This window comes from Hipposideros armiger, unplaced genomic scaffold (genome assembly GCF_001890085.2).
Source record: "Hipposideros armiger isolate ML-2016 unplaced genomic scaffold, ASM189008v1 scaffold_346, whole genome shotgun sequence".
Taxonomy (NCBI): domain Eukaryota; kingdom Metazoa; phylum Chordata; class Mammalia; order Chiroptera; family Hipposideridae; genus Hipposideros; species Hipposideros armiger.
Genome location: NW_017731696.1, coordinates 1,004,431 through 1,031,028, shown reverse-complemented (window position 1 = coordinate 1,031,028; position 26,598 = coordinate 1,004,431). Strand labels below are relative to the sequence as shown.

Below are 26,598 nucleotides of genomic sequence, written 5' to 3'. Positions count from 1 at the left end.
TGTTTGTTCATATATTACTATAATAACTACAAGTGTGTTATAGTCTCTGGTTCCCACAAAGAGGTTTGTACTCACGTGTCTCTGTGTGTGTGTGCATGCTGTGTATTGGGATGTGGGGAAACAGGAAAGCAGGGCAAAAGCCAATGTTCCAGTGCAAAGGCTGTCAGGCAAGGATTCTTTTCTTACTCAGGGAAGGGTCAGCCTTTTTTGTTCTATTCAGGCCTTCAACTGATTGGATGAGGCCCACCCACATTAGGGAGGGCAATCAGCTTTATTCTGTTTACTGATTTAAATGTTAATCCCAACCTAAAACACCCTCGCAGAAACATCCAGAATAATGTTTGACCAAATATCTGGACACCCACTGGCCCAGTCAAGTTGACATGTAAAAGTAACCATCACACTCTCATAGTAAATTCTTTTATATCCATTATTAACTCTTCAGTGTCACGGTATAGCTGTTAGAAATAAACAGGGGGCAACAACAATATCTTGAGTAAAAGCAGACATATACCTTTAGTGTATGTATGAAGGTTCTTGATGCTGAAATTAGCACAGAAAGATAATTAGCAAAATAAAGCCAAGATTGCAATAAGGGCCAGTGGCCTGTATTCTAGTTCCTAACTAGAGATCTGATCTTTAGTAATTTATTTAACCATTTTGGAATTTGGTTTCCTCTTAAAATGGGGTGTTGAACTAGATGATTTTTAAAGATCACTTCCAGTTGCAGGATCTTGGGTTCTTGGTGCCTGAATAAGCTGCCAGGGAGGCCTTGTATGCTGGCTGGCAGTGAGAAACACAGCAATACATATTTGATGTTATGTAAAGCACCATGTGTGTTTGCAACTGAATGACAAAAATAATTTGCTGTGCTTTTATTTGTTCCCAGTCAGCTCAAAGTAAACAGAGTTTATTCTAGGAAATGTCATGTCTTCTTCATGAATGTCCTCATTTCAAGTTTCTTCTTGCCCAGGTTACTAACCTTGCCCTCACATGTAATCCAAAATGGCTTCCCTGCCTCAACCCATTATGATTCGTTGAAAATTTATTTATGTTGCAATATCACTTCAGCCAGACTTTTGGAATTTAATCTTGTTATTTCTATTTCTGAAGTGAAAGGCTTAGCCCTGGTTAAAAGAAATGCCAGCATTAGCAAATTGGTGAGAAAATGTGGGTTTCTGCAGCCTCTAGAAATCATATTTTGTTTAACTCAATGGATCATGAAGACTTAAATTTTGGTTTGCAGAGTGAGAAAAAGGTTGGTCTGCAGGAATGGGGCATAGTTTTCCCACTATTTTCTAGCCCCAGAGTGAGGAAGGGGGTTGGGAGTATAGGACGGCCACCTGGAGGTCCCAGGTCATGGGAACCTTTCCTGGCCTCTTTGAACCAAATCTACCCTCCCTTTCCTCTACCCCAAGTTCCTCAGTGATGTTTAGTGTTTCTGACACAATAATATTACTTTAGTTTGAGTCTCAGATGGTAACTTTCCTTACCTGGTTTTTTTTTTTTTTTTAAGAATACATTCATGGATCTCCTATTTTTCTGTTTTTTTTATTTTTTATTTTTTATTCAAGTTTATTGGGGTGACAATGGTAGTCAAGTTACATAGGTTTCAGGTGTACAATTCTGTGATACACCATCCACATATCACATTGTGTGTTCACCACCCAGAGTCAGTTCTCCTTCCATCACCATGTATTTGATCCCTTTTTCCCTCATCTACCGCCCCCTCCCCCCTTATTCTCTGGTAACCACTGAACTATTGTCTGTGTCTATGTTTTTGTTTTTTTCATTTGTCTTGTTCTTTGTTGTTTTCAGTTTTATATCCCACATATGAGTGAAGTCATATGGTTCTCGACTTTTTCTGTCTGACTTATTTCGCTTAGCGTAATCCATCCATGTTGTCACAAATAGCAGTATTTCATCTTTTCTTATGGCAGAATAGTATTCTGTTGTATATATATATATATATATATATATATATATATATATATATATATATACACATCTCATCTTCTTATCCAATCATCTTTCAAAGGACACTTTGGTTGTTTTTATGTCTTGGCCACCATAAATAATGCTACAATGAACATCGAAGCACATATATCTTTATGGATTAATGTTTTCAGGTTTTTTGGGTAGATATCCAGGAGAGAGATTGCTGGGTCATATGGTAATTCTAGTTTTAATTTTTTGAGAAACCTCCACACTGCCTTCCATAGCTGCTGCATCAGTCTCCTATGTTTTTAAACGATTGGTGCATAGTTGGTTCATTAAAACATAGTCCTTTTACAAGGAAAGCTATTTCTGACCTGTATATTGAAAGTCAGTGTTGCTGAATCCACTAAAGGGAGACTGCTTGCTGAAAGGAGTCAGAGTTTAAAAAATTATTGAATTTATTGAAAAGTTTAAAAATTGGCTAAAAAGTTAACACAGCATATAACATTGGTTGTCTTTGGTATTTTAATTTTCATCTGCATTTCTCATTTTTTACCCCTAGTAATGAGCAAGTGTTATTTTTGTAAACAGGAAAAAACAGTATTAAAATTTACAAAACAAACCATTTTAATTTAAACAAATCCACTTCAGTGAACAGCAGCACAGTGAAACCTTTTAGGAAAAAAAATCAAGAAAAAGTTTGTGTTTGAGATGATATCTGTTGCACATCCTTTTCACAGAATGGCTGCCCAAGAATGGTGAAAAATTTAGAACTCCTTGAATAAAGTTATATCTTACCTCAATATTGGATAAGAGAATTCCTTATCACATTTAGAATATTATTCATTTTATTTTTTTCTTAGGAACTAAATATAGTGTTAAGTAAGTGGGACTTAGTTAAATTATTTTCCTTATTAGGAAAAGACCCAATTTCCTTAAAAAATAAAGCCATTGCTAGGAAAAATCAGAATATATTATTCCTTTCATTAATATGATATAATCATCCTCCTTTCTTTGGCTCATTTATTACAGAATTGTCTAGGTGCCCGGGATTTCTGATAATTTAGAAGTATTATTATATACCAAATTTCTGATGATAATAACAACAATGACATGATTACAACAACAATAACATGTGCTTAGCGTTTTATAGTTTACAGAGCACTTGTATACATACTTTTGAATGATCCACAATATCATTATATCCAGATAAGGAAACTGATTCTAAACGATCAAGAGGCTGACCCACATGATGTACTGAAAAAAGATTGTGCACTTCAGAATTAGACAGAGTAGGATTCAAAACCAGCACCATCATGTACTAACTGGCAAACAAACCATGTATCTCCTCAGAGACCCATTTTCTCCCTCTTTCCTAATGATGTCTTGAAATAATGAATGTAAAGTGCCTGGCACATAGTAGTCTCTCAGTAAATGTTACTTCTCTTCCCTTTCTCTTTTATAAACTGTGTTCTGGGTTCACAGCATCATTTGGGAAATGGACCTTTTGGTGAGGGACTGCCTGGCCTCTCTGTTCTTTCTCATATATTGTACTGAGGGGCTCTTGGGCATTTTCATGCTCCTGTAGAGCAGACTGCAGATCCATGAGAGCCCAGGGGTCTGCTCTCAGGACCTCGCACCGTGCCTAGCATGACATAGGCCTGCGATACATGACTGTTGTGTGAATCACTGAGCTATGGAATGAATCCACATGTTTGGTTTTTGGACACAGCACAGGAAACGCCTCGGGGTGCCTGACCCACTGATACGTTCGCTCTGTTTGTGTTAGTTACACAGTGGCCTATGAAAGCCCCCTGGGCCTTTGCAGCAGAAACCATGTAATTTCTACTCTCCATTTCATCTCCATTATTTTGAATCTTTGATACTGGTGACAGCAGCCATCTTCTCCATGCTCCAGGGATGGAAGCCCCCAATGTGCAGAGCCCCAGCCAAGGTGGCAGAGATGGAAACTGAATAACCTCCAATTAGAACAGGCATGAACAGGAACTGCTTCTGAGGGTGTGTTTCCTCATCGAGGCCTGGTGCCCCTTGGGAGCAAGGAGGAAAGGAGAAATTTTAAAAGCAAAGAGAGCCTTATGGAGGAGCTCTGAATTTGGAGGCCGAGTTTAGGGATGGGAAAAAAAAATTGCATTTTTATTTTCACTCATTCCCAACTGACAGTTATCATTTCCTTCAATTATGAATATAGACGCCTTTTCACGAAGATGGTGCCAAAAGCGAAGAAGGAAGCCCCTGCCCCTCCAAAAGCCGAAGCCAAAGCAAAAGCTTTGAAGGCAAAGAAAGCAGTCCTGAAAGGCGTCCACAGCCACAAAAAAAAGAAGATCCGCACGTCACCCACCTTCCGAAGGCCCAAGACGCTGCGGCTCCGAAGGCAGCCTAAATATCCTTGGAAGAGCGCCCCCAGAAGAAACAAGCTTGACCACTATGCCATCATCAAGTTCCCCCTAACTACCGAGTCAGCCATGAAGAAGATAGAAGACAACAACACACTTGTGTTCATTGTGGATGTCAAGGCCAACAAGCACCAGATCAAACAGGCTGTGAAGAAGCTCTATGACATGGACGTGGCCAAGGTCAACACCCTGATCAGGCCTGATGGAGAGAAGAAGGCATATGTTCGGCTGGCTCCTGACTATGATGCTTTGGATGTTGCCAACAAAATTGGAATCATCTAAACTGAGTCCAGCTGGCTAATTCTAAATATAAAATTTTTTTGCTGTAAAAAAAAAAATTATGAATATAGGCAATAAATGCATCACAGTGGTGTTAACGATACTGATGACTCTGTCACCAATAGAAATCACAGATATTTCACATCATATTACAGTTATTAGCAGATCTCTCAAAATATCACCTACTTAGAAATTATGATAGTTGTTTGACCTGCCACTAAATCTTGTTATTTCATGTGTTAATACAGAGGAAATATAGTGGCTATCACAATTTTATTTAAAAAAATGTTCTGATAACAGTATTTTAATGTTATTAGTGTTAAAATTCTCTTTTTTAAAAATGCATTTAAGAGTCTGATTTACTAGACTTCGAAAAGGGGTCCATGACCCCCAAAAAGATTAAGAGCCCCTGCTATGGTGTGAACGTCTGAGTTCCAAATTCACATGTTGAAGCCCTAATCCCCAATATGATGGTATTTGGAAGTGGGGCCTTTGAGAGGTAATTAGATTTAGGTGAGGCCTTGAGGGTGGAGTCCCCATGATGGAATTAGCACCTTTATAAGAAAAGGAAGACAGCCCTCTCTCTCTTGACCCTGTGAGGGTACAGCGATAAGGTGGCCAGGAAGCAACTCTCACCAGATACCGAGCCTATGGTCACCTTGATCTTGGACTTCCCAGCTTCTGGAACCATGAGAAATAAATGTTTGTTGCTTTAGCCACCCAGTCTGTGGCATTTTGTTATAGCAGCCCGAGCTGATGCAGCCCCTGTAGAAGGAGAGCCTTGCACTGAGAGCTGGTCACCGGGAGGGGGGAATTGGTGGCACAGCAGTCACTGAACAAGATACCTTTATTCAGGGTTTTCACGGTACTGTTGTAGCATTGCTCAGCAACATTTTCATATCAGGATTGTCCCCAACCAATTCTTTGCCCCATATCAGGCTCAGCTAGTTCCCAGATATGAGAATTAATAGGTTAAGCTATTAAACTATGAAAGACAACATATTAAGACAACATATTGGGAGCATAGCTTTAGAAAAGCTTAACTGACCCATTGACTCACATGCCTTGGCTTTTTGACAGACCTTTCCCTGCTTTGGTAAAGACTTTAAAGACACATCAAATGGCTTAGTGTCTCCCTTTTTTTTTTTTTAATGTCCTGTGTATTTGTGGGGAAGGATGGTTTTTCTCTTTAAATGCCATTATATTTATTTTTTTCCTCTACATGTAAACTTTGTTTTTCCCTTTGGAGAGATCAAAAGATATAAATTATTATTGATTTATTTATATCGAGTGCTTTTATTTAGCCTTGTATGCATGCTGAGTGCTCACAGAGGTATTAGATTAATGAGTCTGGAGACTAAAGTCTTCTGTTTATCTACTTATTTGGGAAACAGAAATCTCTAGGTCATTCAGTGTAAACTCGCCTGCACTATGTAGCTAATTGCCTCAAACTTGATCCAGGGAACTCTAGAGCTTCATCTATGAGTCCATCATAGGGCTGTAAAAACAGTAGCTACCACTCTAAACCTTTATATAAGGAAGTCCTTCCTTCCTTTTCTCTACATCCTTTTACCCTCTCCCTTGGTATTACCAGGAAGGTACAGATTGGTATTCTCTGATTATTCTTCTCCCTTTTGCACCCAAAGTACTTAAGGTAGACACAACCATCTCTTTTCTAGCCCTTCCTCAATTTGCTTTCTTCTTCCTCTTGACCTCTTTTCTTATCCCTTATGTACCTGTTTTGCTTTATGTTAATCATACTTATCAACTGCTTCCTGAACTAAACAGAAAACTGAGTAAGTAGTAATAGTTTGTGAAGCTCAATAACCTAATACAGGAGGGGGAGACAGGCTCAGGTCCTGTCAGCTGCGCTTCTACCAGAGCAGCTTCTATTTATTATATTTGCCTGAATACTCCTAATAAAATTTCACATGAACAGAAGATTCTGGGGGTAAAGGAGATTAGAAACCGATGAGTTACAGAATGCTCTTGCCCTGATTTAACATTATACTTTGGCTCTGGTACATGCTGGGGAAGACTTTGATTGTCTAGTTACCCAATGATGAAAACCATGATAAGTGTGTAGTAATAGCTACGCTGTTGGCCCCTGAAGCCACATGTCCATGTGGCCAAAAAGAGAGCTGTGGGGTTAGTTAATTGTCTTTGGAAATTGTACTGAGTTGGACTATGCCCCTCCCCTAAATCCATATCCACCAGACGCCTCAGAAGTGTTACTTTACTTGGAAATAAGATTTTTGCAAATGTAATCAAGTTAAGATGAGATCATACTGGATTAGATTGTCCTTATAAGAAGAAGGAAATTTGGATACAGACATATAGACATACAAAGGGGAGAACACCATGTGAAGACAGAGGCAGAGAACGAAATGATGGATCTATAAGCCAATGAATGCCAAGGATTGCTTGCAACCAACAGAAGCTAGAGGAGAAGCATGGGGCGATTTCTCTTTCAGAGCCTCCAGAAGGAAACAACCTTGCTGACACCTTGATTTTGGACTTGCAGCATCCAGATAAATGTTTGTAGTTTTAAGCCACCCAGTGTGTGGTATTTTCTCACCTACACTTGCACTTAAAGTCTAAGACAGGGGCTACTGAAGGTGCCTCTGGAAAATAGATAATCAGGTTGGAATTATTTAGTGTCACTGGAGACTCAGCAATCAGATGGCAACAAAAACCTTATTGCTGCATCACAATAATTAAAAGTCTCTGAGGAAGTCTCTGCTAAGCCAAAGAGACCACTGGGGGATGAAATTGCCCATTAGAGGTGTCCCATGATGGACAAGAATGGACCAGCTTTTAGAATTCTAGTAGAACCTGAATGCCTGACAATGTGGGTATCAAATATCTATGTGATTGGAACTGCCTGTCACAAACCTTGTCAGGAGCTGGAGCCCCCGTATTGTAATGTTGGAAAGAGAAAGTTGCAATATTGTGTGATAAAACAGTACATCTGGGAGCTAGTCTGAGGGAAAGTTACAGGGATAGGTAGCCTTGATCCCCGTGTCACCTGCTTCTCTTGCACTCATATCTTTTCCTCAGCTCACTCCTAGAGCTTCTCGAGGAGTTCCCTATGGCCATTCAAGACAGGAGGCCAATATCCAGCTGTGTTCTTGCATGGGTTGGCTCAGTATGTTGGTGATATCTGAAAGTGGGCTGCAGTTGCTCTGTGGCCCCCCCCATGGAGTGTACCCTATAAGGCAGTAATGAGGTGAAATCTTCCCAGTGGGTAGAGCTTTCAGCGATATGCTTCTGTCATTTTTATATGACAGAAGCAGTCTGAGTGTTGGCACATGACTTGACTGGTTTGTCAGGGGCCTGAAAAAGAGCTTTATTGTAAGATGAAAGTGATGATCTGGAAAAAGAGGAAGGTGGATGACCTATGAGTGTGGGCAGAGAAATGTTTGTGCTCGTTACAGCGTCTGCTAGGAAGCATCCACGGCAGTGCATTCGTTTGGAAATACGGTGGACAAGATGATGCATCCAGTGGGTGTCAGCCATCCTCTGTCCGTACTTGTGCAGTGGGCTTGTGAATGGGATAGCCCTGTGTTTCAATGATCTGTTGCGATGTAACAGACCACACCAAAACTTAGGGGCTTAAAACAACAGTGATTATTTTATTTTGTTTTTTAATTTCTCATGAGTCTGTGGATTGCTTAGGAGGTTCTTCTGCATTACTTGATTCTTGTTGAGCTAAGGCTATGTCTAGGGAGCCTTGAAGCTATTCTGCAAAGTCCCTCTACAGAGCTGGCTTGGGCTTCCTCATAAGTACTATGGTCTCAGAGTAGTCAGATCTTTTCCATGGTGGCTGGCTTCTAAGAGGAAGTATTCCAAAATCATGAAAACAGAAGCTTCTGGCTTCTCGCTGCTAATCAGTCATCCTAAAACTTAGCGGCTCAAAACAAAAATATAGTATGTTCATCCCATGGATCAGGAATTTGGGCCAGCCTGGGATGGGTGGTTCTTCTCAATACAGCATCAGCCACTCACTTAGCTACAGTGAGCTAGGGGGTGGTCTGGCTTTGTAGGTCCAAGAAGTATTTATTCACATGCCTGGCGCCTCAGTGCTTCAGTGCTTCTCTACGTTTATCTCGCCCAAGATTTGTAGAGCGGGATATGGGCTTACACACCCTGCACACAATGCCTCTGCTATTTCTAGTGTCTTATGACCCATTGTACCTGGTTTACTGACATGGAGCCTTCATAGCATTCCCTTGGACCAAGTGACCCATTTTTTTGGGCAAAGTGTGTATGATCAAGGGCTCATGAGCACAAGATCTATGAGTACTACAATATACCACATCACTTGGAAACAATGGCATGATGAAATGTTGGAATGGTTTTTTAAAGGACCAGATAACATGAGAGCTTGGAGACAACACCCTGTGGAAGCTTGGGGCACTGTCCCCCAGCTCGGAGATGCAAAACTCCAGGTTCTTCAGAGGGTCCCACAGCAGGACCAGACCCCCTGCTACTTACACATGTAACCAGCTCAAAATAGATCAGTTGTTTCTTTTTCTTTCTTCTCTCTCAATCTCCCATCTCTTTTACTCTGTTTCCTCAAGCCCCCTTCCAAATAAGCTATCTGCCAAAATCTATGTCTCAGACTCCATGTTAGAGAGGAAGCCAAACTCAGACACTTCTTAGGATATACTATTTTTTACTATTATGAACAAAAAATGGAAATTAGCATCTTTAACATACAAGTTGCTTTTCAGATTATTTTTTAGGTAGACACCCAGAATTGGAATTGTTGGATCAAAAGGTGTGGATTGCATTTGAGCCTTAGCTCTATCCATTGAAAATAGTGTACCTATTTGTATTATTTCTAGAAAAAATTATGACATTGTTATGTCTCACTTTCCTTGTCAGTTTTCATTTCTATAAGTTGTAAGAAAACAGTTTGTGAAGTCAATGGCTTGTTTCAAAAGTCATGAAGTAAGAGTGACTTGAAATAATGGCTCTCGTGCCGTGTTTCATTAGTAAACGCCACCTCTCCCTAATTGACAGCATATAGCTAGGAACAGCTAAATGCAATTGTCCTTCACAAAAGAAAATTCTCAGAAAAAACATGGTCATGTACAAGGAAGTCCCAGGAATCTGAACACTTTCTGATAAATAATTTCAACAAAATTGCTGTGGGTTTCAGAGGGGCAATTGAGCGTCTCTTTTTACTTAAGGGCTTTCCAGGTAATACAATATCAGTTAAACCCTTTCTTTTTTGATAGGGGTGGAGTTTGTGAAGCTGTGCATATGGAAAGCAAAAAAATAATAATCTAAATCAGAAGATTCCTTCTTCTCACCATCAGATTTATAGTGTTCATTTATCTCTCCATATACAAACCACATCCTTTGGCTTAAAAAAAAATAGACCTTAAAAATAGCTTATTTTCCTGGTAAAATGATGTTCCTTTGCATGATGGGAACCTCTGCCAACTTTGAAATCTGACAACTTAATTGCTACCAAACGTTATTTTAAAAATGAGTTCATATAAAAGTATGTGAATTTTTTTGAAGGCAAAGTGCATAAGTGCCCCAGAAATGTATTATTTTAGTGTTTCTAAACTTAATCTCTGCTTGCTACTCCTCAGATTGACAAATTGTAGGGGACTGGATGGTCCTAAAACCAAGTACACTACCCATATATTTCTGATTATGTAAACATCTGTCATTAAAAGAAACCAGATTTTGGTTCAAATGGACATCTATTTCCTCTTCTTCTGAAAGTTCCAAAATAATATAAAATATACTTTACATAAGAATAGAACCAAAAAATCACTGGAAAGTGAGGAAAGGTACCATCAGCAGATGAGATGATCTGGGGAATTCCTGATTGATATTTTGTTGATGGAAAAAGCAGAATAGTAGAAAAACAGAAAAGTGGTAATGGCAAGGAGTTTTAGGGTGCTGATTGGTAGAGGAAGTTGGAGAAATGCCCAATGGGGACCCAGGACTATCTTCATGGGTGTGACCTCTACAGTGGCCCAATGCCCCGTGCTTAGAAGTGGCCTCTATTTGCTTTAATGCTCTGCTGTTGTCTTGACATTCTTAATAATTTTTTAATAAGGGACCCTGCATTTTAATTTTGCACCAAGGCCTACAAATTATATGCTGGGTCCTAGCTGATAGTCTTATTTTTACACCCCCTAAATTGGGGCTGTGGGTGCAGTTGCTTCATCCTTAGGCCCAAGTTAAAAACTGCTTTTAGTCAACAGTAGGCTTGCTTGAGGCTCCTAGAGAGATTTCTCATGCCTGAGAAAAAAGTATTAATAGCATTAATAGAATTTACGATAACTCTAGACTTCTAATTCAAAACAAAACAGTATTTTTTTAAGAACAAGAAGGATGTAGAGGAGGAGGGGGAAGAGGAGGAGGAAGAAGAAAGAAGGAGGAGAAGAAGAAGAAGAAGAAGAAGAAGAAGAAGAAGAAGAAGAAGAAGAAGAAGAAGAAGAAGAAGGAGAAGAAGAAGAAGAGGGAGAAGAAGAAAGTTTTCCAGGGGCAACGTACACTAAAAATCCCTTCATAATTTGATATTTGAAAGAGTTCTTGGCTCCCCACCCATATTAGCTGTCTGGAAACACAGCTCTGCCCACTTATCTACTGTCAGTTTTCAGGAGGAACCAGCTGGAGATAAGGACCTACACAATTAGAGAGAAAAACTGTCTCAGTTCCTAATGTCATCCATCATTAATAAATATGAAAAGATAACAGCTCACTAGACACAGGAGGAAAGCAAAAAATGTAAAAATGAAGACCAAAGTTGAAACAATGGTTGATCCTAAGAGAACAAATAATTCAGGGAATAGAACAGAATTTTAAAAATTCTAAATACTCTCCTCAGAGATGGTTAAGAAAATATTGCACCCATAAAACAAAACCGGGCTGCTACATAAAAGGAGAAAGCAAAGTTCCAGAAAGAATACACAGAAATTTAAAAAAAGAATGGCAAGAGTAAAAAAACAAAGTATGGACTGACTGAATTATGAGATTGATGGGGAAAAAGATGAAGCTGATAAAATGAGATAATCTGTCAGAGTTTAGAACTGAAAAGAAAAAGGGATGGAAAATATGAGAAATCTTTTCCTGTAACTTTGATACTTGTTGCCTATGTAAAATAAAAATACAAATAAATAATAATTAATGGATTTCCCTGAATTTTAAAGACTCCCGTCTTCAGAAGGAAAGGGCTCACAGAGATCCAAGCAAAGAATAACAAACAAAACAAAATCAAAACAGAAAACATTTTATCCTGTTATGTTCACAGCTATAGCACGTGCACTCCTATATCACTTGTTCAGTAAAACTTTGTTGAATGAATGAATGAACAGATGAAAATATTCTCATGAGGCCTCAAAAATCCAAGGAAAAAGAAAAACCTCAAAGATGATCAGAGAGAATAAAAGAACAGATTATTTCAAATGAAGAAGCATTTGATTGTTAGTAGATATCTTTTCAACAACGATGGATACTGATGACAGAGCAATACCTTCAAAATTGTGAGGGAAAATGATTTTGTACCTAGAATTCGTTACCTAGCAAAATTGTCAATCCAATATGAAGGAAAAATAAACACATTTCTAGTATTTCAGAAAAAAGACAATTTCTTCCATCTGAAAAAATTACCCAAAGATATTCACTAGAAAAAAAAAATCTTAGTAAGAAGATACAGAATAATCCCAAACCAATAGAAGCCAGGAGTTAAACGAAAAGCAATTACAGGATGACAGTTGAATAGAGGCTTTGAAAGCAATAGCCCATAATAAGAACAGGAAGTATCCCCACTTTCTATCAAGAGGTATTACAGACATCATCACTTGCTAAGGATTTGCCGAGAGATAGCCAGTGTGGCACAGCTACCATTACTCCCAACAGCCTATGTAAGAGAAAGCTACATGTGGGAGTACAGATGGCTGTGATGACCGTCTAATACCCCCAAGGGAGTTTCCTCTCCCATAATCCAGCCTAGAGCCATCGTTGACCGAGGCTGTCTGAGAAGACGTAGAATCACAACTCCATAGAATTGGAGCACAGTGTGGTGGGGGAGAGCTTGCCTGTGTTTCTTGGAGTTTGAGGGCATAGGTGACTCCAGAGGCTGGTGCCTAGTTTCTTACATTGAGAATTTTGAAGATGGGAGAAGGCTGACTGAAGTTTCCTATGGCAGCAGAAGGCAGCAGTGGGAGCAGGCTGCACTTCCATCATTCAGAGGATGAGTGCCAGAGTTACCCTGGGCCGAGTGGATGCCTTGGAGGTAGCCAGGCTCCAGTCATCTCGAAAGAGCTCTGTCTGGCAGAGTGAGGAGGCCTGAGCAGAAACAGGCTACAGAGTATGTTGCCCAAGGAGGGAGCTGAGTGGGGGTGGTGACAAGATGTCAGCTCCAAGGTGAATGAAGCATATTGCTCACATCAGGAAATGGTGAATTGTGGAGATCTCTGTAGTTTTATGTGGCTTTTGTTCATTAATGTTTCCTATGAGCACCTGCCACAATACAGGGTGTGTTGCCCAAAGGAAAACCACCAATATGGTCTAAGCACAAGCCCCTTTTTCCTTTTCTCCTCTAACCCCACCTTTCCCTTCCCCTGTTCCTGGATGGTCCGGCAGCAAGAAGGGAAGAGAACTGAAAGAGGAAGACCATTCTCGTTCTCCACTGCTGCTCTGAGCTGGGTCAGCCCGAACAGGAGGAAGGGAAAATGCTTTGAAATGGTTAAGAGGTTAAGGTTTTGGTTTAAAATGGACTGACACTTCAACATCTGAAAATAAGACTTTTCTAACTATCTGAAAGTGGCAGGAAAGCTGTGGGATCTGCCTGGGTTATCGGTAAAGAGTAGAGAGGGCAAATTTGATGAAGCATTGCTTTATTTATTTATTTATTTATTTATTTATTTTTTTAAAGATTTTTATTGGGGATTTTGGGGGATGGGAACAGTGCTGGGGAATTGGGGGAAGGGGAACAGACAAGTTGCTGTCCTTTTGTTCTTCAGTCTAGTTGTGGAGGACGTTGCTTCACTGGCCCATGTTGGCACCATCATTCGCTCTTCCCAGGCGAGGCAGATCAGTCGCCGGCTTCTGGACGGCCGCTCACTGCGGCTGCTGGCCGCTCACGCTGGCTGCTGGCTACACACGGTAGCCCATGGCAACCCACTGCCACAGGGGCTGCAGCCTACGCTGCCGCCGGCGACTCATGGCAGCCCAGCTCCAGGTTGAGCCGTTGTTCAGCATCTTAGCTGTAGAGGGCAGTGTCACTGGCCCTCATATGTGGGATCTGAACTGGGGCCCTCTGGCATCCCAAGCCAGTTCTTAACCATCGCGCCACTCGGCCGGCCCGATGAAGCATTGCTTTAAAGTGTAGGTTTTATTATTATTCAGATATGGAAAGACCCACAGATTTGGAGATGATTGTCAGTGACAAGGTAATTTGTTATACTGTAGACCCCAAGAAGAGGGGCCCTACCATGTCATGGGGTGCAGGGCACACAGAGAAGAAACAGTGTGGGCAGAGCCATCACTGTAGTTCTGGTGGGAAGGAATGGGTGACGAAGGATAAGTAGGTTTGGGACTGGCTAGTTTGAATAATTTATTTTTCCAGCTATATTGAGGTATAATTCGACATTTAACATTGTGTAAATTTAAGGTGTGAAATGTGCTGATTTGATACATTTATATATTTCAAAATGATTATCACCATAGGGCTAGTTAATACCTCCGTGACCTCACATAATTACCATTTCTTTTTTGTGGTGAGAACATTTAAGACGTAAGCTCTTAGCAAATTTCAAGTATATAATACAGTGTTGTTAACTAAAGCACCATGCTGTACGTTAGATTCCCCAGAATGTATTCATCTTATAGGTGGAAGTTTGTATCCTTTGACTGACATCTACCCATTTTCCCCACCCCTCGGTCCCTGGAAGCTGCTATTCTACTCTGTTTCTATGAATTTGATGATTTTTAGATTCCACATATAAGTGAGATCATGCAGTATTTGTCTTTCTCTATCTGAGTTATTTCACTTAGCGTAATGTCCTCATGGTCCATCATTGTTCTTGTAAACGGCAGGGTTTCCGTTTTCTTTAAGGCTGAATAATATTCCGTTGTGTATATATACCACATCTTCTTTGCTCTTTTATTTGTCAATGGACACTTAGGTTCTTTCTGTATCTTGGCTATTGTGAATGCTGCTGCAATAACATGGGAGAGCAGATATCTCTTTGAGATCTTGGTTTGATAGCCTTTGGATATACACCTAGAAGTAGAATTGGTGGACCATATAGTAGGTCTACTTTTAAATTTTTGAGAAACATCCACACTGGTTTCCATATTGGTGGTACCAATTTACATTCCCACCAGCAGTGCCCAAGGCTTTCCTACCCCTACATCCTCGCCAACACTTCTTATGTCTTTTCTTTGTGATAGTAGCCAATCTAGCAAGTGTGAGATGACAGCTCATTGTGGATATCTTATTTCCCTGATGATTAATCTTGTTGAGTATCTTTTTTATGTACCCGTTGGCCATGTGTGTCTTCTTTAGATAAGTGCCTATTCAGGTTCTCTGCCCATTTTTAAGTCAGGTTGGTTTTGTTTTTTCTGTTACTGAGACATATGAGTTCCTTATTTTGGATATTAACCCCTTATCACACAGATGGTTTGCAAATATTTTCTCCCATTTAATAGGTTGCCTTTCATTTCATTGGTCAATTCTTTTGCTGTACAGAAGACTTAGTTAAACAAGTATTCCTATGTGTATATTGTTGCTTTTGTTGTTTGTGCTTTCTGTGTCATGTCCAAAAATGTGTTGCCAAGAACAATGTCAAGAAGTTTTACCCCTGTGTTTTATTCTACAAGTTTTATGGTTTCAGGTTTTATGTTTAAGTCTTTAATCAGTTTCGAGTTAATTTTTGTGAGTGGTGTGAGATAGGGCTCCAATTTCACTCTTTGCATGTGATTATCAGTTTTTCTAGCACCATTTATTGAAGAGACTATTCTTTCTCCACTGAGTATTCTTGGCTTTCTTGTCAAATATTATTTGATTATATATGTGAGGATTTATTTCTGGGCTCTCTATTCTGTTCCATTAGTCTATGTGTCTATATGTATGCTAGTACCAGACTGTTTTAATCTTTATAACTTTGTGATATATTTTGAAATTAGGAACTGTGATACCTCTAACCTTGTTTTTCTTTCTCAGGATTGCTTTTGCTATTTAAGATCTTTTGTGGTTTCATATGAGTTTTAGGATTGTTTGTTGTATTTCTGTGAAAAATGCTGTTGGAAATTTGATAGTGATTGCATTGAATCTAGAAATGGCTTTGGGTAGAATGGACATTCTCTGATAGCATGAATATGGGATATCTTTCCATTTATTTGTGATTTCATCAATTTCTTTCATCAAAGTATAGTTTTTAGTGTATCAATCTCTCACCTCCTTGGTTAAATTTATTCTTAATGTATTTTATTGTTTTTGATGGTATTGTAAATTGGATTGTTTTCTTTATCTTTTTCTTTTTCAGATATTTTGTTGTTAGTGTATAGAAATGCAACTGATTTCTGTATGTGAATTTTGTATCCTGAAACTTTACTGAATTTATGTAGGGGGAGGGGACAGACAATAGAAAAACAAACTTAAATGAGCAGGAAAAATATTTAGTGATATGTGCTCTGCAGAGAATTAAAACAGCATGATTGAGTGAATGGCTGACTATATTGTGTGGTCAGGAAAGTACTCTCTGAGGAGGTGATATTTAAGCTGAAGTCAGAATGACAACCTTTTACTTGTTGCCTACTGTGTAATCAGCAGAGGCAACAGCTTGTAAGATTGCACGTCATACAGCATACTTCCTAGCTGAGAGTTCTCGAGCGTAACCACACAATTTCCCTAAAGTACTGGAACAACCTGATGGAATGACAAGTGATCCCAAGCACGATCAGAAAGCTTACACCATTATTTTGCCTGGACCAAATCATGGTTCAGTAGAATATTAAGTTCCCATGACTTTTTAATTGATGAAAGAGACTGTGAGATGCTGGGCTTATGACAAAATCGGGTCGCTGTACCAGCTTACCAAGCCCAAGGAATTGTGCAATTTGTAATGCAATTGCTGGGTATCTACAGATGATGTAGAGAAAGAGAGGGTTGGCATGGAGGAAGTATTGAACTCAGGCTCCATTCTTCCTATTGAATGCTAGGCACATGCACATTTGGAAATGGAGAACTGAGTGGAAGAGGGGAGTTAGAAAACATTTGACCATTTTATAAATTCTCCACAGGCACTTAGAAGGGAAGATAAGCATGTTAGACTGCTTCAGGACTTAATCTCTACCCACCACTCTGGTTTTCAACACTGAGAAAGACTCTTTAATGTGAAACAGCTATGGGATTGAGAGATGTTTGTAAAATAAAGGCTTTAAGGCATAGGTATGGGAATAGTATGTATCTCAGGCTAACTGCAAATTTATTTTCCCTCATGGGTTCTATAAGAAAACATACATACATAATGAAATGATTTTGATTTATCTTGGGTATTTATGGTATAAGCAATTGTTAATTGAAGAAGAATGAACACTATCATCACCAAAAATCAGAGGTAAATTTTCTCTTTATATACATATACTCTGATTAAAGAGCAACACATGTTCATTATAGGAAAAAGCCACACAGTTATGTTTGTTATTTGCACCCATAGATAGCTTTTGGTGTGGGTGAGACCCTCCTCTGACTGCAGCTATTGGTCCATCTTCCCTGAGTCTGTCTAGCTAGGAGCTGGCCAAGGTGAAGAATTCATTCATATAGATGCACTTGCATGGGTATCTTTCCAGGATGTTCTTGTAAGGTACTGTTTAAAAATGATGCATGTCTACCTATGGTACAAACAGGCCCTGTTGTTATCCTTAAGCCCAAAATATAGACAGAGGGACTTTCTGAGTAGAAAGTCAGGAAATCCCATGCCTAAAGAAACAGATGCTGTTGATTAGTCAGTGATAAAGAGTCTTTCTTCCTTTCCAAGGCTGCATTTCCAACCCCTTTCATCTCCCCTGGGCCCGTGATCCATCAATTACCTTCTTTTTTTCATCCATGATCCATACATGACCTCCTCCATTCACTAGCCTCAATCCTTCTGTCATAAAAATGCTGGGGTTGTTTTTCTCTTGAGGAAATAAAAACCTTTCCTTTGACCTTGCCGTTCCCTCAGGCTGTCATCCTAGTTCTCTAGTACTCTCACCGTCAAGCCCTTCGAAAGAGTGACCTGTGCTTGCTACCTGCACGTCCCCACCCCAGCTGACTAATTCTGTTACGGCTCAATGAAATCCAGCTTCCTAAATGACCGAAACCTTCATTTGGCAGCTACTTGAGAGGGACATGTTCTCCGAAGAGCAATCCCAGCCGACTTCTGATGTCAGGAATGTCTGGATACACAGAAAAGCTTACTAGCCCTGCTCCAAAGAGGCTGCAATGGAGTTTCCAGCATGGTCTATACGAGTGCCTGACAGGAAAGCCACACTCCTTCTCAGCAACTAAGACTGAAGGTGAGGGTGAGGATGGCCAATCAGAAGAGAGATCTCACACATACTAAAACGCCCCAGATAGAGACATTGAAAGACTTGTTTCAAATCCCAGCCCAAATTTAGTATGCTAAAGAATCTAACACGTTCAGCCTCTGGAACTGGCCATCTATGTTCAGCAGTGACACAGAAAGTTGTGCTGTCTTTGGTCAGGTTTTTCCGAAAGTAGACCTTGAGCCAAGGGTTTGGGTATAAGTGGTTTGTTGAGGTGCAGCCCCTAGAAGAGACCAATACGGGAATAGAAGAAGCAGGCTACGAACAGGGAAGAAGCTATGGAGCTGAGATTTCAGGTGAAGTCCCAGACTCAGCCTGATTGCTTGGGGTGCTTGGCGTTCACCCCCCTGAGACACAGAGCCGGGCTTTTGCACTCCCACACTAGTACATTGTTGGCCACAGGTCACAGCATGGGTGGAAGTGGACATAAAATTCCCAGGCAGTCCCTCTTCTCTTTACTGGTTATGGGGCTGCAGGGCCCAAGGGCAGGCTGCTGACAGTTGCAGGCACAGATAGTGGCACAAACTCTGGGCATGGGGATGGGTGAACAGAGCTGAGGGATTCAAGAGGAACCAATCATGTCTCCAACAGTATCTGTTCCATATGCCTAGAGGCATATGCTCCTGCAGTGTAACGGTGCCAGTGTGAAGCGGAGCATTTGCAGGGTACCCAGAACCCCGGAGTCTATAATAATGGACCAACCCAGGACTGGGGGGGGGGTCATTCTGGAGACAATGCGGAAGTACTCAGGGATGTTAGCTATGCAGAAACCCTGTGGCCCAGTAGTGAGAGATTCTATTCCTTTTTAGCTGTCCCAGAGAAATCACGCAAGTCTCCATGAGACTTGTGCAAAGATGTAATGTAGCCTTGTTTGTAGTAGTTAAAAGGACTGGATACGTTAAATGTAAAACATAGATATAGTCCCATAATCAGGGATTTTTTTCTCCCTTGCATACATGGATCATTCATTAATTCTTGTTTTGTTTGGCAAGGGCTTTAAATATATTATAGACCTATTTTATATAGTATTTTTACAATTTGAAGAGCAAAAATTATGTTTAAAGACAATAATAAAAATTGAGAAATGAACTGAACTAAAAAGGCGAAAAAGCTGCAGAAATAAGAACTAGTGAGATATGTGGATGATATCCTCACCGATGAAGAAAGGAAGTAGTGCAGCTGTTATCCCTTCCTCTTTCTAAGGCCATGTGGGTTTCCCTTTGGGAAAACACCCCTTCACCTGCCTGCCCCACTCCCACTCTAGGAGTTGGCTCTGCTTGACCTAATCTGGTCAGCAGAATTTCTTTGCCCGGAACAAGGTCTAGATTGAGAGTGAGGGACGGTGACCCAGGCCTAATCTCATTTGCTTTCGTAATGTAGAGAAAAGATTGGACCTAGGAGGTCAATGTTTACTATGCACAAATGTATGTCTGAAAAGACTGAAGGGGGGCATATGTTCCCTTCACATGATCATACTGAGATTTTCTCATTTTAGAATACTGAAAAAACAAGAGAATTGAACTGCAGTTAATCCCAATTAGCACACGCTGAGAGAAATAGAGTAGTTCATGGAGAAATGGTTTTATTCTGTATAAACATGAAATAAATGGAGCGAGTCAGGGCGATGCCCCGTCGGTGCCTGGGGCCTGTGATTTGGCTGGTCATGGATTACTACATCGTCAGGGCAGGGTACATGACTGCCTCCCATCTGGGACAAACATATCACCACACTCAAAATACAATTCTACCTACTATCATAGAATCAAATTCAAACAAAAGTCGATCAGCTCCACGTAGATACATTAGATAAGAGGACTGTGGTTTAGTACCAAAAAGGAAAAATTTGTGGAATTCTCTATATTCCTTTAGGAAGATTCCTTGACTCTTCTGCTTAGATCTAGGTTTGGCATTACTGTTCCTAATTTATCATCTCCCAGGAAGAAACACAGAATCTACTGAATAACAGCAATGCTAAAAGCTTGGGAAACCAGGAGACAGTAGGCCTGCTGGCTTCATGAAATCAAAAGTGAACTATGCTAGCAAGCTTCTTGGGGAAAGCCTGGCTTTGCAGTTACACTGTTGTTTTCAGTTCTTAATTATTCCCTGATTCTAAGAACTGTGGCCTGTCTCCTTTCGGTTTTAGGAATAAAAAAAGCCAGCGTATTGGTACTGACCAAATATAGGCACTAGTATGTCTCTGTTACCACTTAGAGGAAACTGTGACAGATCTTCTCCAAATGTAGGATTATTTTAAAAAACTACTGGGGCTTTTACATGTGAAGACCCCACTGGAATTTTAGAAATAATCAACTGAATATGGTGGCTATGTGCCCTGATTTAACTTTGCTTGTTTGAAGTATGGAGGAAAAAATCCATAAATACAGCGAGCGCTATATTAGATTATGTTACAAATAAGGGAACTGAAGACTCAGAATTCCAGGCCTGGAGAGGGTTGGAAAGATGGGCAATGCATTTTCTTTACTCTACGCACATAGAGTGTTTAATACTCTATCATGGACGAGTGACATAATTAAAAATAACAATGGAGGTAACAGATTAGTGAAAGATTTGCATTTGCCTTGGTTATTTCCTGGGCTGAATCTCCAATTTGTTTCATTCCCTTAAAATGTACTCGATAGGTTTATTTTTGGATGAAGAATCAATGTATTTACTGACTTAAAAAGCTCATGCTGTCGGGACAGTGCTATGTGGCTTGTTATTACGCCATTCTCCTAGGAGTGACACATGTATGCTCACGATAGTAAGAGCTGTAGAAGCAGGAACCCTCACACTATGTTTACTGAGGTCGCCAGCTGAAGTTGGAAGAATTTCGACTATTCTTGCCTTTACCGTCCCCTATGCCGAGGTCTACTGAGTCACCACTAAGCGCTTCCAGCATTTATTTAGTTATGCACCTGGTTTGGCGTTCCCAGCAGCCAAAACAATTTAATATGGTGGGTGTTCACTGTATCTGTGTTGAGTGAAAAGATATATCAAGAGGGAGAGGGAGGAAGGGAAGAAATGATGGAGCACAAGGGATTCGGGGGGCAGTGACACTATTCTAAATGATACGTAATGGTGGATAAATGTTACTCCATGTTTGTCGAAACCCATAGAATGTACAACACAAAGGGTGAATTCTAATGTAAATTATGGACTGTAGTTACTAATATTGTATCAATATTGGTCCATCAAATATACGACCCTAATGCAGGAGGTGAATTATAGTGGTAACCGTGTGCAGGGAAGGGGAAAAAAAAGAGCATGTGTGAACTCTCTGTACTTTCCAATCAATTTTTCTGTACGCCTAAAACTTCTCTAAGAAACATAGAGCCTATTCATGTAAACAACAACAATAACAAAAGATAAATAACTTAGATGAAATGGCCTTAGCATGTGCGTATTGTAAGCAACAGAAAACCAAATTTAATTAGTAGCGGGATAGACGCGAAGGTAAATGTGTTGGTTTGCTTACTCAAGCCATGAGAAACCATCAGGGAGAACTGGAGCCAGGGACTTGAATGCTCCTTTTCACCTTTGTAACGATCTAGATTGACCTGCTTCATAGTGCCTGAACCATGCTGGCCTGTAGGCTTTAGGCTTACAACCTCCCAGGCTGGTCACAGTGGGGAAGAGCTCTTTCTTACTTTTGTTGTTATTGGAAAAATCCCAGGGAATGTCTGTCAGCCTCGCTTGGAAACGTGAACACCTTTAGGCCGTTTACAGGGTTTGAGACACAGGCCTCAATTATAGTATGGTGTTTACAAGGCTGGAAACAAGTAGGCATGAGCTAATAATTGCAGTTATCCCGACAAGAGATGTTGGTGGCTCAGGAAAGGATGGTAGAGGTAGAGAGAGAGAAATGGTTAGTTAGGTCCTGGTATATTCTGCAGCTAGGGCTGTCAGCATTTACTGAGGCATTAAGAATAAAGTGTAAGAGAATGGAGTGGAAAAGGACTTCAAGGGTTTTATCCTGATAGCTCAAAGGATGGAGCTGTCTTGAACTGAGTGGTGATGGTTAATTTTAAGTGTCAACTTGAGCAGGCTAAGGAATGTTCAGTGAGCTGGTAAGACATTAGTCCTGGGTATGTCTGAGGGTGTTTCCTAACGAGATTAGCATTTGAATGAGGAGAATGAGTAAAGCAGATCAGCTCTCACCAATGTGGGCTAGCACCATCCATCCATAGAGGGCCTAAAAAGAAAACAAGGCCAGGGAAGGGTGAGTTCTCTCTATTTCTTCTTCAGCAGGGACATCCAGTTTTTCCTGCTTGTGGACATTCGCGCTCCTGGTGCCTTAAGAGCCTGGGACTTATGCCAGCAAGAACAGCTTCACAGTTCTAAGGCTTTAGGCCTCAGACAGGGAGTCACACTACTGGCTACCCTAGTTTTCAGGCCTTTGGACTGGGACTGAATTATAACACTGGTTTTCCATGTCCTCCATCTTGCAAACAGCAGATCATAGCATATCTCAGCCTCCATAATCACTAATTCCCATAACAAATCTTCTCTTATACACACACACACATGCACACACTTACATGTATACACATATACATGTATATACGCGTATGCATATATGCATATATATACATGTATGTACACACACACACACATCCTATTGACTCTGTTTCTCTGGAGAACCCTGACTAATACATGAGCAGAGGGATAATATGATGGCTTAGGTTAGAGGGATATCAGGAGCTTAGTTGTAGATATAATAGGTCTGTTAGCCATCCAATTGGAGATGTCAAATAAGCAGTTGGATATATGTGAGTCTCTTCCTCCAGGTATCCACCTGACATATTTTTTATGAACTGTAATTGCTTCTTTTCCAACTCTTTCCTCTACAAGCTCCATTAGAACAGTAACTTCACCTGTTTTGTCCACTGCTTTATCCCCAGTACCTAGAAAAGTTCCTGGGGTATAGTAGATGCTCAGCAAAATTTACTGGAAAGGTGAATGAAGGAATGAATGAGAGAGCTACTTGTTTAGCACAACCATGTAGGTTGAGAATACAGCACAGTTAGGAAGTATCTGTTTGAAAGTAAAGTTGCTGGCTCGGCTATACTAGGGAGAGATTTGTGACAGGCCTTGTGTAACAACCATTTTCTCTGAAGAACTCCGTAAAAAATGAAGACACACTTGTAAGGCTTCTGTAAACTTTTATTGTATACTTACAGGCCAAAGCCAATGGGGTGCCTTGGCCTCTGGCTCATTTCTACAGATTTCCTTGGAAAGATGTGATAAAAGTAGAAATCGGAAATCTTCCTACTAGTAAACCACAGTTACTTACCGGTGCATAAACAAAATGTACATTGAAGCCTTTGTGGTTATTCAGAAATCTATGACTTTCTGAACTTTAAAAATGCATTCTTCATATGCAATTGACAAAGCATCTTAAAAAAAGGCAATTGTCTAAACAAAATGATGTGAACCTATGGCTTATATTCTAGGTAGATATCATTGCATGTGACGTACCAATGGAATAATGGATTTTCACTGCTAATACATAAAGGAGCCCTGCAGTTGGATCAACTGAAACCTGATAGGATCTGTTCATGACTGTGCTAAAATATAGCCCAACAAATCATTAGCTACCTTAACATCAGTAATCTGTCTGGTGAAGTCTGATAGAAACATCAGACTACTTGTCAATCTCATCACCACATTCAGTTGAGGATTGGAACAATATAATACTTCAAAGTCTAATGACTATTGCTCCAGCACAGGAAAAAAATACAACCCCAAATACTGCTTTATCAAACCAATCAATCAATCAACCAACCAACCAACCAACCAACCAACCAACCAACAAAACAAAACCCCGATGTTAACCCATGGGCCATATCATGCTACCTCTTCTTTCCATTTGTAATGGTGACATGGTCATAAGACTTATGAACACAGAGAGGTTAGAACTGACTGAGGCCTGTTGTCATGATGGACAACCACCTAGATTCCACTCAGTGTGTGTGCTTTGGCACACCTATAGGGCATTAATATTAGATTACATGTCCATATATACCATCACATACATGCATATATCATACACACAGATACATCCCATAGAGACAATCACAGAAAAATTGGCTAAAAGAAATGTACAGTTGTTTATATATATTTATATATACACAGTAAAAGATTTTCTGCTATACTCACAGTCTGTAAACTTGGAAATGCCCAGCCAAAGTCATTGTGGGCCCTTTAAAATGCTGACCATGTAAGTAGTGGGGGTGGGGGAGGTGTTTAAGTTCATACTGGATACTGGGAGAAGTGAAAAACTACAGTTCATGGTGGCACTTGGGGGTAATTATATTTCACTGACACCATAAACTTAGCTGGCCACTTGGAAATTATGTTTCCTGTATGGAAAAAGGAATGACCAAAGAAAAATCTTACTGCCAATTAACAATTTAAAATAAATCAAGAGAATATGAGGTGCTATTTATAATGTATATATATCCATATATATCCATAATGTATAATGTACAGATCTGAATATATGTATATATATGCATATATATACATGTACATGCTACTATTACTAAAAAAACTCAATGAAAATTTCCAAGTCTTCTAAAAATATTTAATCCTTTCTTCCTAGGTGTGCTTTAGACTTCTATGCATTGCACTAAAAGTCTTAGGTATAGTTTAATGACATGTACATTTAAATTTTTGTATTTGATGTTGATTTTAATAAGAGACATATAAAAAAAGATTGGGCTCATGAAAAATAGAAATATTTGATTCAAGCATTATTTTTAAATTTAACATAAATTATGTGCAAGAGCTCCTGTAATGAAACACCATGAAAAACATAGATTCTTAAAAAATTTTTTGAATAGCAGCTATTAAACTGCATATGTGATTATCTGTGTTGTAAGTACCTGTGTTTGTTGTAGCTTGAGCATGTTTTAAAAATAAAACAGTAACATGAGAAACATTAACCTAATTGTTCATCTGAATTCTGTATTTCTTCTTCTTCTTCTTCTTCTTCTTCTTTGCAAAATATGTATAAATAAGCTCAAATAATCATTTTAGGTTACTATGCAGTTAAAAAAATATTGGCACTGAATGACATGTCAAATAAAGGTGACTTAACCCCACACTGTGTTTGGCAAAAAAAAAAAAAAAAATCCCTTAAAAAAATAGAAAACCTTTTCATAATCTCTAAACTTTCACGGTGACCAGTTCTCATGGAACATTTGACAGAACTGCCATGAACGTTAGCCACGTACTTGAAAAGTATTTTCATGTACAAGTAGTAAATATCCTTCTGGTTTCATTTAACTGTCTCCTTGGCCCCTGCCAACACTCACCATTTTTTAGTGCTGACTGTAACATATAGAATATGTAAGTTAGATAAATTAAAGAAGTAAGATTCATTGGATTTGTGGGTATAAACCAGCTCACTCTGACGTTTTGGAAAGTATTGTATGAGGGAGGGACTGAGCCGTGGGAGAACAGACATCTCGAGACCGAGTTGCTGTGTAATTCTTTCTCCAGTAAGAGTTGAAGGAATATTGATGAATGTTTCTTCAGGTGTTTAGTTTATACTGTCTTTGTGGCTGCTCCTCTCTGTGTTGTGGTTGTTTTGTTCGTGGTTCTTCCATTGGATGCTTGTTCCGTTCATGGGGACAGAGGTCATCTGGCTTTTGGACTGGTAACAGCAACAGCAGAGGCAAGACTGAGAGAAAGAACAGATGCTAAATGACAGGAACCCATCAGCCTGTCCCCAGCAGATCATAGAAGCCTTGGGCCCCCGCCACCAAGGAGTCAATGACCACATGCATTTGAGGCAGAACGCGAGCCTAACTAGTAACCTCTAGGTAGAAGGTAAGCTGTCCATTCTAGTGAAGAGAAAGAGAGCCTTTGTTTCTTGTTTTAATTCTATTCACCAACATAAAGAGGAAGGGGAGCAGTTTTGGCCAGAGAGAGAGAGAGAGAGTGCTCCATGACTTGGGGTGGGCCTGAGTGGGGAAGGGCTAAGCCCTGGCACGTTCAGTGTGCGTGCACCACCTGTGGAACTACAAAGGTCCATCTATTTATATGATTTTGTATTAGTAAATGTCTGTCTCCTTTTAGATTGTAAGTTCCATGAGGGCAGTTGCTGCGTTCTTCCTCTCCACTCTATCTTGAATAACAATCTCATACTGAGCAATTATTGTTTCAAGACTTACCGTAATTTAACCCATTGAATCCCACTTATGAGATCGATATTGAGATCATCTGATTTCACAGAGGAGTAAACTGAGGAAGCAGGAGGGGCCCCATCTGGACCTGGGCTTGTCAATTAATAAGTGCAGAGCTGTGAGGTAAATCCAGATTGTTTGCTTCCGGAGCCTGCTCCCTTGACCCCTGTGCTACTCTTCCGAATAAGTACCATAAACTAAAGTTAAAC

At 39.9% G+C, this 26,598-nt stretch overlaps 1 protein-coding gene and 1 pseudogene across 2 annotated transcripts in view; one reads left to right on the top strand and one right to left on the bottom strand.

Annotated features, from left to right (window-relative positions):
* The first annotated feature begins 4,148 nt into the window (after positions 1 to 4,148).
* Positions 4,149 to 4,658, top strand: LOC109392731 (60S ribosomal protein L23a pseudogene; annotated as a pseudogene). Its single transcript, XR_002126114.1, has one exon. The product of XR_002126114.1 is annotated as a 60S ribosomal protein L23a pseudogene (transcript).
* An 18,684-nt stretch (positions 4,659 to 23,342) lies between these two features.
* EDNRA (endothelin receptor type A) overlaps positions 23,343 to 26,598 on the bottom strand; it is a 49,930-nt gene continuing 46,674 nt past the window's right edge. Inside the window, exon 8 of the mRNA XM_019661362.1 lies at positions 23,343 to 25,884. Within this exon, the coding sequence (XP_019516907.1) occupies positions 25,744 to 25,884 (141 nt within the window). The 3' untranslated portion in view covers positions 23,343 to 25,743. The remainder of the gene's footprint in view (positions 25,885 to 26,598) is intronic.